At 42.0% G+C, this 13467-nt stretch overlaps 1 protein-coding gene across 3 annotated transcripts in view; it reads left to right on the plus strand.

Annotated features, from left to right (window-relative positions):
• Positions 1–13467, plus strand: part of Klp31E (kinesin-like protein 31E) — a 101924-nt gene that overhangs the window by 80227 nt on the left and 8230 nt on the right. For 2 of the 3 annotated variants that reach the window (XM_065433944.1, XM_065433945.1), the window contains exons 25-29: positions 531–677; positions 5933–6052; positions 7599–7738; positions 8563–8746; positions 12026–12190. In XM_065433944.1, the coding sequence (XP_065290016.1) occupies positions 531–677; positions 5933–6052; positions 7599–7738; positions 8563–8746; positions 12026–12190 (756 nt within the window). The remainder of the gene's footprint in view (positions 1–530; positions 678–5932; positions 6053–7598; positions 7739–8562; positions 8747–12025; positions 12191–13467) is intronic. The other variant, XM_065433947.1, reaches the window with a different exon arrangement.

Raw genomic sequence — 13467 nt, forward strand, 5'->3', positions numbered from 1 at the left:
AGTACAGTAGAATATAAATGGCCTGATTAGACTGCGTATGCAGCTTTTGCTAAGGTGATGTGTTCCTGAATGAGCATAAATGTGCAATTGGAATATAAATGCTTATTTTATTGTCTAACCACCTGAATTGTGCATATCCAAATTTCTCCTCTTGCAGCTATTTTACTGTGTTGTATTTAATTTATGCTGCATTGCTCTGTATGAGGGTAAGCTTAAGAAGTGGACTGAATTAAACTGAATCAATAGCTCACACGTGCATAAATTCACACCAGGTGTAACTTACATGGCTTGATTGCAACGGCAGTATCGCAAAGGCACTAAGAGCCTTGAAATTGGTCTCAAACCAGTATGCTTCACGTGCCACGTAAACTGGAACCCTGACCATTGATTTTTGTAAGTCTAAGATGTAATTGCAGATCTCCATCCAATACAAGCAACAGAGAGCTTTGCAAAGCTTTGATTGGTCTATAGAGTGAGGGGAATTCTGCACATCACGTAACGCAGCTCTGTCGCTGCCTGTTTGAATGCAGAGAAGTGGGTGTTGACTCAATGCCGCCTCCACGAGGTGTGCCCGGACTTCACCGGACCAAGCCTCCCGCCAGGCGCTTTCCCGTCGACTTGTCTCCTCTGCCTAGGAGGAAATTATTAATTGCGAACTCTAACCAACAGTTAAGAAAGTAGGTGCCGCTCTGCTCTACTGACCCATGCTTGCTTCAGATTTCAAATAGTATAGCATGAACGAGGAGCATGCAGTTGTACTTGCATGTCCAGAAACTAGTGATGTTCTCAGTAAACCTGAACTAAAGATGGCGGCAGCCCAACGCTTTGCAATACCTCTGACATGCTTTGGTTTTCAGTGTGTAAAAGTGCATGACATAGCAATTTATAAGCTAGCACTAGATCATGTTTGCTTTGTCAAAGACATAAAACTAAGGAACAACAAGGCTCGTGCTTTGCAGCTCAGTGTTGCTTTGAATTTACTTTTACGAGGTGGTTGCTTCTACCAGACGTTCGTGCATTTGTTTCTTCGGGGAGCGCATGTCACTATTGCGCAATGCTTTCCCCTTTTCCTTTTATTTACCCCTGTTCTTGGTGCTTGTCCCTCAGCATTGCCTCCAGGCATTTTTTTTGAGCAGTTGCACTTGGACTGCTGCTTGCAATCAATAACTCCTTTTTGCTGTTTTTGGGCTGTCAAATCCTTCCTTAATATAATGTAAATGTTTCCTTGATGCATATCTATGCACATTTTATTTCTGAGTTCAGCTACTTCTAGATTTTTTAAAGATTTTTAAATGGGTGTGCGAGTACTTTAAATTTGAAATACGAATTGAGTAGCCTCGGCTAATCGAGTCAAGAGTTACTTATTGGAAGCTGCCAAATAGTATGTATCCATTGCTGTTTGAATAGGAGGAATAAGACTGTTGCAATTGGGGGCTGTTTTAGCAAACCCACACGGCAATTTACTCCTGAATTGTTTCAGTCATCTAATTAGAATACCTTGCCTAACCAGTTAATTTTTCATCTCTATTTAGGCAAAGCAAATTGTTTTGCATTCTTTCCATGTTTGCATCACTTCAGTGTGCAGTGCCATAATATACTACACAAATCTCCTTCAACAAACTCTATGTGCATCTGGTGAAGTTGCATTTCCTTGTTCCGTTACTGAATGTTATGGTACGCTATATATATGGAACATCGTTAGACCAGATGTCCAGTCGCACACTGCATTACATTCTAATGATATTTTGCTTACTGAACAGACTCCACTTAAACTTGTTGTTTCACCATATTTAGAAATCGGAAGATGTTCTATTCGATTCTGAGATTTTCACTATAGTAGTGCTCCTGTGTGATGCTAGTCAGTTGCCAGTTGCTAGTCGGTGCATGACGAGGTAGACAGGTTGATTTCTAGCTTGGAATACCACACTAGTCAATATATTAAGAAGCAATGCACTTCCATGAGAGAAATACAGTGATATCTCATTGATACGATTTTTGCGGGAACCGAAAAATCATATTATCTAATGCAATCTTCAAAAAATATGAAAATAGGCACACTCGGTGACAGACACCATAGCAAAGGTGCATGTGGCATCGGCTGATACTCCTCTGTATAACATGTTATGCAGAGCAGCATCACTCGACACCACGCAAACCGCAGTCAATGCATTTTTTTTTAGCAACGTTGAAATAGCTCCTCAGCTTGCGCTTAACTTTTTTCTTTTCAATACCCGTGAAAAAGTTCTGGAAGTTAAAAAAAGAAGCTGCTGTTTTCTCACTCAACTGAGCAGTAGTGCACTGCCGGTCGGTATGGCCACACTGCTAGCGTTTTACCGTCGACAGCGCGCCGCATGCATTTTCCCTCCATCGTGGCTAGGCCTCAACACATTGTTCGTGGGTCGTTGCAATGTCATTTAAGCTAATACATTGGAATATAAAGTTAGGAGTTGGAAATACATGTAAAAGCCCATTTCTGCAGTCACATTATCCAATTTCAGATGAAAATGCGGTCACAATAACCGTATAAAAATACATTGCTCCTTTGGCATGTTGGCCAGGAAAATAAAAAAAAAAGCATCCCAAAAAATGTATCGTACAGAATCGTATCAAAGAGATTCCACTATACTTGACTGTATGGTTCATGCTATGTAATTTTTATACTCCCAGAACATGTTTGCAGTGTAAGATTTATTTGATTGTTGTCTTTCTTTTAAGTTCAGTCCCAGAATATAATTGTTTTAATGACTTAAAGGGACCCTGAAATGATTTTGACGATTTTGTGCAAATGTACTGAGTCGTTAGGGTAGGTCCTTCTGATCATTAATTGACGCATCTAAGTGCTCCGCGTAAAGCGTGTAATTTATATGGTTTTAAAAATGTACATCGCTGCCGATCGCTGCTGCCGATCGCAGCAGCCACACCTACCCATATGACATAAATTACCCAATTGACATCAGTAGGGCGAGCTATCCAATTAGCTGCCCAGGGCCCATCAATAGTTTTTCCACCTTTATGGTGGACAAATCATGTTCATAATAGTTGGAATGTTAGTTAATTGGTTTCTATAAAAAGAAAGTAACTGAAAGAGAATGCACAAGAACAATTTCACACTTCACTTAAGCACTTCCGGCACACAGCAAGTGTCGTCTGCTTGTGTTACGTGCTCCGTCTTGATGAGAGCTTCACAGTCTGTGTTGGTCTTTCTTTTTGTGTGCACCATGAATCAACTTTGTTGCGTTGTGGTCTGCAAGCGTAGCGACTGGCAATATGTCACGCTGTGACATCGTGTCCCTCTATAAGGCAGCAGACCAGTAGAGTGGCTGCAGCGCATCTGACTGTCACTATCCGTTCGGCGCCAGAATTTGCACGTTCGCGGCCGTCTCTTTACACCGGAGGATTACTACCATAATAGTGTTTCGTTAGTCTGGTATCCTGGTCAATGCAAGCGAGGGGACAGGGCCTGGCCACTTGACCTTACCGTTCCACGCTATGAGCAGAAGTGCAAACGTGAATGATCTGCACGGTGCAGCCACCTGGTGGCACAGAGCTCCACCAAACACAGTAGCAGTACCAAATGTATTCTTTGCTGCTGGGGTAAATTTTTCGCAGGAGCGTAATCGTTAACATGCTGTTTTTGTAAATGTTTAAAATGTTTTACACTCGGTTAGAGCAATATTAGCTTTGTTTGGCTGGTTAAGCTTTGCGCGAGCAGGTGGATGGGGACTGTGCAGACCGATCGGGCCGCTCAAGTACGTCTACGCTAGAGTTGCTTCATCAGCTTGAGTTTATGCCTCCACCCATCCGTTGAAAGGCCCAGCCCGCCTGTAATTACCAGAATACCAGACACGTTCGGCACTGCTACAGAATGCTCACAACGCACGCTGCTTCGATAGCTCTCGCTTGCCAAGCAGCTGCTGGAGAGGTTGGAGAGACTTCACGCACTCACTCCTAGAGAACCAGAAGTAGACACGATGTGCCATCATGACACAGAGCCAGTGAAAGCAGAGCTTAGCCCCGATCACTCGGCGAACGAGTTGAGGAGAAAATGCGTGGCTATGGAGGAGGGTAACTTGTACTCGTCCGTAGCCTTCTTAATGAGACGCTTCACACAAGTTGTGGTGCGAATGATTAACTTTAGCTCTGCATGATTAACTATGCATCTGCAAAATTTGTCTGAACCGTTTCAGGGGCCCTTTAACTTGAAGAAACTTTTTTTTGTTATGTCTTCTTTCTGATATTTTTGATTCAGGTATTTTTATGTTAGGAATAGTTTTAGTGTTCACATGTGTACAAAATAAAGATGTCATTGCTTTTAAGCCTGTTTTCGTTTCGCTTCTTATTGATGTTACTGTCTTCAGTGCCTTGCAGTTTGGCCATTGCTCTGCAAGGCAAGAGGCTCAGTCAGTTCCTTGTTTCGCAGTTTACAATGGACATAGCCTTAAAAGTGTTATGCAAGTGACTGTCTTTCTTGCTTGGCCGTGTATGTTTGTTTGAAAATGTCCCAGTCCCAAGCTAACCTTGTCTTACTTGTGTGTGGCGTAGTCTGCTTAAAGCATTGCTTCACTGACATCTTTTAAGCCTAGAACGTTAAGCTAATTTGAAATACTCTGAATTTAGGTGTTCAGCATTAAAACTGTGCTGCAATAGTAGTGCATTGCATTCATTTTGGCTCACAGGCAAAATTTGCATGCTGTTTGTAATCCCCTGTATTGTAATTCAAGAACAAAATTCTGGACAAAATAGCTGTACAAAAAACAGTTGTGTAAAGCCCTATAACAACTCTCTTCTTGCTTTGTGCTTGTCACTATGAAGTGTAGCTACACAGCAGTGGAGAATGCAGTGCCTGAGAACTGGGGGAACCATAGTTCATAGTGTTCCAAGGACTGCTTTGAGTTCACTATGTGGAAACATTAGCTTGTTTTTTTTATTTCTCATGAAAAATTAGCCATGTGCCTGCAGGATTTGGCGAGCATTGTTGTAGCCGCTACTGATTCTTGTGCCATGGGCATAAGAGTTGTGGCGGACTGTGGCTTCGCTTTGATTCAGTGCAAGCCGTGCGATGGTGGCAAACTTTGTGGAAGCCATCGGCCAATAACTGCAGCATGCAGCTAGTGTCACCATTCGTGCGTCATATTGAAATAAAAGTGTAGGTCAAACGAGATAAGGACAGGGAAGAAAACATGAATGCAGTGTCTGCAAGTTCATGTTCTCTTCGGTGTACAGTGGTTTATTCAGAGATGCAGCTTTCATGCTGCATTAAATTTCGTGACCACATCGCAATGAACGGTTCATTGCCAGCCATCTCGCCATCTGTTTCTTTGAAGAAACACGCATTTTCATTTAAAAGCACATTTATAAATTCACTACTGAGAACTCCAACCAAAGTTTATTTTAAGAAATGTTTTAGAGCCTGACTGGCAGTGGTTGTAGGCATTTTTGGTGGTTCCCACATACCTGTCATCAAATGAACTTTGGTTGGAATTTTCTCAGTCTTGAGTCGGCTATTGCTCTCTGCTGCATGTTTCTTTAGGTGTGCTTCTCACTGCTGCAAGCATCTACCACTGCAGCTTCACTGCCAAGAAAGGCACTTGTTACTATGGGTGCCTATCTTTACACTTGAGGATGAATATTGCGGTTCTGTCATGCATCTCATTCAAAATAAACTTGGGTGATAGTTCACAACCTATGGGCACAACCTATGGGCATAGTTTGATTATTGTTTCACGGCTCGTAAAATTCAACCTAAAATATTTACTGTTCTGTGATTATCTGAGACAGCTGTTATCTACCTCAGAGACCTGTCCCTATAACCATGAAAACTGTCTGTGAGCCATACAACGGGACGACAAGGTTGGACTGTGAAGGGACGACTGCTAGTCTGTCACAACATTAGTGTTACATGCTTGCTTGCTATGCATAAATTTTTATTCAGAGATGCTGGCATCGATGCCACACCACCGCCATCACCCCCTGTAAATCGGAAAGTGCGAGACAACAATGTCTTCTCCAGGCTCACCAGCACATCCACGAATCCATTAGTCAAGCCAGACAGGTATTTTTTCTACTGCTTTTCTCACTTTCGGTATTCATAAGGCGGTGCTTGCAAAACACGTGGCTGCTATAGCAAAAAAAAAAAAAAAAAAATGTTTGTGCCGTTGGCCTCCTCAGTCCCTCAGTGCCCGTTGATTCTTTCTCGGAACTTGGAAGCAATTATGTAACATATTCATCCCAGGTAAAAGTCAGATTCATGCATAACAGTATGGAAGTGGTTTAAAGGAAATCATTGCGATCAGCTTTTAAAAAGATTATCCCTAATTTAGTCTAGACCACTGTGCCTTCACTGGTCTTTGACTCTCTGGATGTTAAGTGGCAGTTAATGGAACATTTTGGCCTTGTCAAGCTTGAGTAGTGGAAGGGTATGCGAAATTGCCATCACATCACAGACAGCAGGTGCAGACAGTTGAGAAAGTGCTGTTACTGTAATTTTGTATCCAAGCAGCCATCTGAGCAACAGCAATAGAAATTGACACTTTCTTCAATTGTGTGGGTGCTTGCTGTGTCAGTTCTATGCCTTGCAGACATGGTGTTCAGTGATGATATAGGCCTTTTTGACACCAAAGCAGTGTTCTTTCAGCTATTTTTCATGGCTTGCAGCATTACTGGCACAAGCTGCAACCACATGTCCACCAGGCTGTGAAGTGAGACTGGGATAGTAGTCAAACTTCTGCACAACGACTTATGGGATATAATGAATTGCTAAATGTCATGAAGTGTTTGCCAACCATGTCAGCGTATAACACTTACACATCCCTGGTTATGTTTAGCAGCAAAACATAAGTACCCCAGAAAATAGGTGGGAAAACGATGCCATGGCAGCTCAATTGGCAAGAGCATCGCACATGTAATGTGAAGGCATTGGTTCGTATCCCACCTGCGGCCAGTTGTTTTTTCATTGAATTTATTTTCCATTAATTTATTACTTATTTAATTCAATTACTAAGTACAAGTCATTTCCCCTGTGTTGTCCTTGGTGTCTTTGTTTGTTAGCTTCTCATAATACGATATATATATATATATATATGCTTATAACAAATATTAGATACAACAGATATATTTGCATGTGACTTTGTTAGACGAGAATCTACTGTTGTTTGGTAGTGTTCTAGTGTGTCTAAGAACACTGATTTTATTCCAGGAAGTAACAACTAAGAGGAAGCTAAGAAAATGTGTGATAGTTTGATGTGTTTTTGAGAGAGAGGATAAAATGAAAGGGAATGAAAGGATCTTTGGGAGAACAGCCATGCAAGAACTGTGCCACAGGGCAAATTGACCCAACCTCAACGTGCTATGCTGACCTCAGCAGGTCAGCATAGCACGTCCTGTGGTTGCTTTACTGTTTGTTCTCGTTTACTGCAACACCAACTTGCTTGGCTCTCATTGCTCTGGCTTGTCTCCATTCCCTTGCCATAATTTCCCAGAATTTTAGCTCTTAGGTAGCTGAGCATGGTGGCTGTACAGCCATTAAGCCTGCAGAAAGCGTTCCTGATTGTTCTCTGGCGTGTGATGTCAGCATGGGTGCATGTGTTCTTTAAACCCAGAGGTGTGATCAGCGTGTTTGAGGGAAAGCCAGGCTACTCGCGGAGCTCTCCTCTGGTCTGCACGCACGTGGCAGAGGGCCACAGCAAGGCTGTTCTCTCCCTGGCTGTCACAGATGATGTCCTGTTCACTGCTTCAAAAGGTGAATTTCTAAATATGGCTAGCACTCTGTTTACCACTTTACTGAGATGGACAGTGTGCGTACCACAAAATTATAAACAAAATACAATTGTCTTTCATAAACACTTAAGATGCAATTTCAGACTACAGCAAACCATACAGTTGCTGTAATACCTTGAGCATACTTAATCTTGTTTTCTTTGCAGCTGCACGTGGCATTCACTTGCATTCAACAATGAGTGTACTAGAGAATAATAGGAAAGGTGTTTAATGAATGGAATGGGGCAATATGTTTTCTTTTGCAGTACATGAAAGGTATTTCAATCAGCAATCCATTTGTTATATGTTCACCACTAATGATGTGACAAGCTATTGCATTTCTTTTGAATAAGATCATTATAAGTTACCTTTAATTGACATGTGCTGCTGTTCGTTAATTCAGCTGCAAAAAAGGAAGCTTCAAAGGCATATATTTTCATGCTGCTCTTATACATTGCTCTTCACAGCATTATATCGGCTTGGTAAAAAAACTCTATGCTCTCTGTTAAGCTTTCAGTACACTATATATGCATAATGCAGGAAGACAGTTGAGGTTAATTAACAATATTGCCACATTTTTGATAAACCATAGTTATAGTGAGGTTCGACTGAGTGCCATAGCATACACATTCTATTTGAGGGAAAGCCTGTGCCTTTAATTTCAGCCATGGTGACGGAATTCCGATGTAGGCAGATTGCAGATATTTCTACGTTACTGATATTGACAGGAAGTTGCAATCTTGAAAGCTGTAACCTTCGTCACTGCCAAGGTGGGCCATAAAAGCAGATCACGTTGTTTTCCCTCAGACCGCACAGTGAAGGTCTGGAACCTGCACACAGGCCAGGAGATTCACTGCCTGCGAGGCCACCCAGACAATGTCGTGGCCGTGCGCTACTGTGAATACCAGCGCCTTACTTATTCGGTTTCCACGGCCTTCATCAAAGTGTGGGACGTGCGAGAAAGCCCCGCCAAGTGCATCCGCACCCTCTTGTGAGTATGCAATGCGGCATGCCTTCCTTGCATCACTATTAACTTGCAATAATTGGGCACTGACAAATTTGGTGGCCTTCCTGATAGCCCAAGTTTTAGTTGAGCCATGGATTGTGCAGAAGTTTAATAAACCCATCATTGTTGTCATAGCGCTTGCCTTGTTGGATTTCTTGATGTAAAAAAATTAACTTTACGACACTTATGGAATGAAATATGCCACTTTAAGGCTAACTAATGTGCATGCTTTCGTTTATACCATCTGCAGAACGTGTGACATTGCAATAATTTTAGCTTATAAGTTAGGTCACAGCCTGCATGATATGACATGGTACTCTCAAGTAATTGTACATATGGATTGTTCTTAGTTTCCCTGTGGCATTTCATTCCATGAGAACTGTGTAAGGAACTGTGTGTGGATGAAATCGTAGGCGTATCTACTGGGGCAGAGGAGAGGGGAGGGAGGGGGGGCTTTCGCCCCTCCTCTCACACACACACTTTTGAAAGCGGGCACATTGGCTACACGCTGGTGAGTAAAAAAAAAACAATAACACACAGCTGAAGCTACATTTTCTTTCTCAATAAAGAGCCCACGTAAGTAATGTTCTTCTTTACTATGTATCCCCTGCTTGGGCAGCAAAGATTGTCTCTTGTGCCTCCTCATGATGCGCTGTAGGGAACGATGCGTGGGATCTGCCACACACACTCGCATTGCAGATAAGGCGTGGCACTGCACTGTTCCCGCCCTAACAAATTTCCACTTTAGCTATTTGCACAGTGCCCAGTTTCTTGGGACTGCCTAATCGTATTTGAAACTATAATCGGCTTGCTATATGTAACCTGCATGCGAGGGGATGGAGAGGTCTGGATAAAGTATTATAATCAGCCAAGCTCAACGATTGGTGTGCCTTCTTGGCATGAAATCGTTGAATTATCAAATGCTGCAACTACTGAATCTCTGTCCAGAGATAGTTTATCCAGCATTGTCACCATCAAAAATATCACCATCAAAAATCTAATCAAACAATTTACAGGTCTGTCGAATTTCACTGTGTATTTTCATGAAAATGACCTTGGCCAAACTTGCAGAGCCATCTCAATACTACTAGGTCACTGAACTGAAGCTTTTCTAAAGGCGTGTGTACCGATTTTGTCGGCTTCATTTTCAGGCTGTTCTTAAATAAGAGCTACACTATTACTCATTTCCCAGCAGGAGTAACAGCAGATAGCTCATATTTCGAACTAATGAGGGCCACTTTCACAGCATAAACTTTTATGGACTCATTCCAATAGTTTGTGTAGTAGTTTGTGAGCCTGTCTAACGAGAGGGGCAGAATTGCACCCACCGCCCTGGCAGAACTATAAACGCCACTGAGACAAAACAGACAAAAAGTACACCACGGTAAATGTTATGGCGAATTAAAATGTATGTTTATAAATTACTGGCTTTTTTTTATTTCCAACAAGTGCTCCGAAGCATTATGTGTGGAGAAGGCTGCAAACAGAAGTCTTATAGGGGCAACTTTTTAAACTATGCAATATAATTACAGTAAACAAACATTTATTGAAACTGTTCGAAAGAAACAGCTTGGCTGGAAAATTAGTTGTAGTTCTCCAAGGTCATACACATCTGCTGTATTTTCTTCTTGTGAACATTGCAAGTCATTTATGGTAATTGTACTTTGTTGTGTGTAACCTTGGCAATACTACCTTAACTAGCAATACATTTGTGCTGTATAGACTTAAACACAAAGTACAATTCTGTTTATTTAGCAAAATTGTCTAACAAATGTGCATCTTTTATGTGCACTGCACTCCCTGCCTTTTGTCCCTGTATCATATATAGAGCTTTTAGTCTTAAGAAATAAATGCAAATTCAAATTTTTCAGGCCCCCCACAATTCACCATGTGCGATTGCAGGGTATCTACCAACTGGGAAAACTGGGAATTCTCAGGGATCTTGAGTAGTCTGGAAAAACTCGGAGAAAACTCGGGGAATGTGTGCCTCTATCAGGGAAAATTAACTGCAATTTTGTTGAAAGGGTCGAAAGTCGCGGTAATGCTGGCTCGAGTAACAGACAGGAATCGTAATGAATCGTCTTTGTTGCCCTGTCATCATCTAGAGGAGTTGCCAGTGTACAGTCGACCGACTTCCCGGACTCCCGATAATAAGGACAGCTTCGCGGCACAACCACGTACACCCCATAGAGTCAATGTATCAGAACGTTTGAAATTTCGCACGCAAGAACTCTTCGCCATCCCATTTTCCGGACGTTTTGCTGTGACCGCAGGTCCAAAACGGCATTAATCAAAGCCACCACCACTGCGATTATAATTACCTCCTCACCGCCTCGAACCTGCGCTCTCGCATGCACATCCACTGGCAGCTGTAGTCACCACTGCGGCAATGCTAGGCCTAGCTGCTTCGACGTTCGCTATGAAGCTTCTTGCTGTTAGGTGCCGTGTTTTCTATTGAAAGAATTCGCTGCTGTCAGCAATGGCACGGAATTCCGCCTTTGTGGTCTAGAAGCTTGGAAAGCACGGTGCGTTGCACAATTCCAGTTCCTGAAAGTCAGCTTTGCCTCTGTACAGAAGGGTTACTTGGTGAAGCGTGCGCAAAATTATTGAAGTGAAGCATAACAAGCGTGGGAAGGGGCTATTGTCATCGAACACAGTATGTATACCTTAAATATATAAGGATATAAATATATTCCTTAATTATACACGCGTTTGTCCGGTATTTCCTGTCAAAGTACGAGCACCGATATGCCTAATACATGTACCGACAGGCCTTCAGAGCGTTCTAGAATGTGCCTGTGGCGGTTATTATTAGACTGTACTTATTTGCATAACAGGTCAAACTTCTATACAACAAACTTTCGATATAACGAGGCAAATTGCCGATTTTACCTACTTCATTATATCGAGGTTTAATTGTCTATGGTAAGTATTTCTTTGTGCAAATGCACTTTCCATTGCCAGAAATAAAGATGGTGAATTGCTGCATGTGTGGTACTGGTTGCAGGAGATGTGGGCTATAGTTCTCTCTACATAGCTTATGTGGTGTACACGAGCTTCGCAAAATTAATCCAAGTAGGCTGTTTCACATTTCCACTTGATCCTGCTTGATTTTATGTACTGGTTTGACCTGTGTTTTACCCAATGGCCATGCCAAGAACCTTCATTCCTTGATGTTTGTTCACTGGTACATTTAGCGAACAATTGTTTTAAAAAATAATGGAGTGTAGACATTAAGTGGTCTTTTGTTTTTATCTCTGCCAGCTCTTCAGGCCAGTGTAGCAGTGGGCCTGTTGTGGCAGAGTCAGCATCTCGCAGCCTTCAGATTCCACAGGGGGAGACGCGCATCAATACCATAGAGTTGAGCCCATATGGTACCCTGCTTTTCTCTGCTGCTTCAAATATTGTTCGCATCTGGGACATCCGGAGGTAAGCATTCCCTTGTCATTATGAAATGTGTGCGATTCAGGCATTGACGAACGTTGCATTTGTCCATACAGCCGAACCAATGACTGTACGACAAGGAAACATTTTACGTTTGCTTTATATGGGATAATTGACTACCTGTCTGTTATGTGGAGCTTCAACTTGCGAATTCTTTAATTGCACTCTTTGAGCCTTTATTATAGTTTGCCGTAAAGTCACTTAGGTATGATCTGTCCAGGACTCAATTTTGACTGGCTGTATACAATTGCATGGCAAAGGATTTGTCTTTTTTACAAAAGCTTATCTATCAGTTGCTTTTGACTGTTTATGTCCAAACTCTTTTTAGTTGTTGACTGGGACTGGCATCTAAGAAATGTTGTGGTTTTGATTGGAGAATTTTATTGTTATTACAAATAGTGGCACATGGCTTTCCTTCACTTCTCTTAAAACCACCATCTATCAAATACAGTAGAACTTCAGTATAGGCCATCTAGGGGACCACGAAAAGAATATATGATAGAGGCAAACAATTTTGGGCTTTAGGTACATACCCATGCTGATTGCATTGATCGCATGTACTCACCATTTGGAGAGTGGTAGTCATATATGGCTGTTTGCATTTTTTCTGCGTATCAGATGTAACACTGCTAATGAAACAGAAAGCTACTTTCACACAACCTTATTTGAAGTTTAATAGGAAGCCAGGAAACTATCAAGAATGTGCTTAGTAAAGCTAGAAAATGTTGCCCAGCAGTTAGATTAAGTGTTACACTTATTTAGAGTAGTCATAGCCGTGAATCACACTGAATATTTAGTGCAATTCACAGCTATGACCAGCAGGTTTGATGTGTTCAGGTAGTGTATGAGGTTTTATTGGCCAGCTGCCTGCTCCTTGTGTGACGCCATCGGTCAAAAGGATGTTCTACGTCTGCTGCTATAGCCATGAGTAGTGCGGGCTAACACCCCCAGGGTTAGATCTTGTATGTATACATAAACACCCAAGAATATGGATGCAGGAACAGTCGCCTCTGTAGCTCAATTGGTAGAACAACTTGCACATAATGTGGAGGGTGTGCGTTTGGCTCCCACTGGTAGCTATTATTTTGTCATCCACTTTCATTTCCCTTCAGCTTGCCATTTCTGCTGTCATTTCAATTACATACTACAAATGATTTCTCCTATGCATTCCTTGGCTTCATTATCTGCTGGCTTTATATGGTTGTGACTAACAAAAATTGGGCCCCTCTGTTCCCCTTCTCATTCATTTCTTGTCGTTCATT

Source organism: Dermacentor albipictus, chromosome 9 (genome assembly GCF_038994185.2).
Source record: "Dermacentor albipictus isolate Rhodes 1998 colony chromosome 9, USDA_Dalb.pri_finalv2, whole genome shotgun sequence".
Taxonomy (NCBI): Eukaryota; Metazoa; Arthropoda; class Arachnida; order Ixodida; family Ixodidae; genus Dermacentor; species Dermacentor albipictus.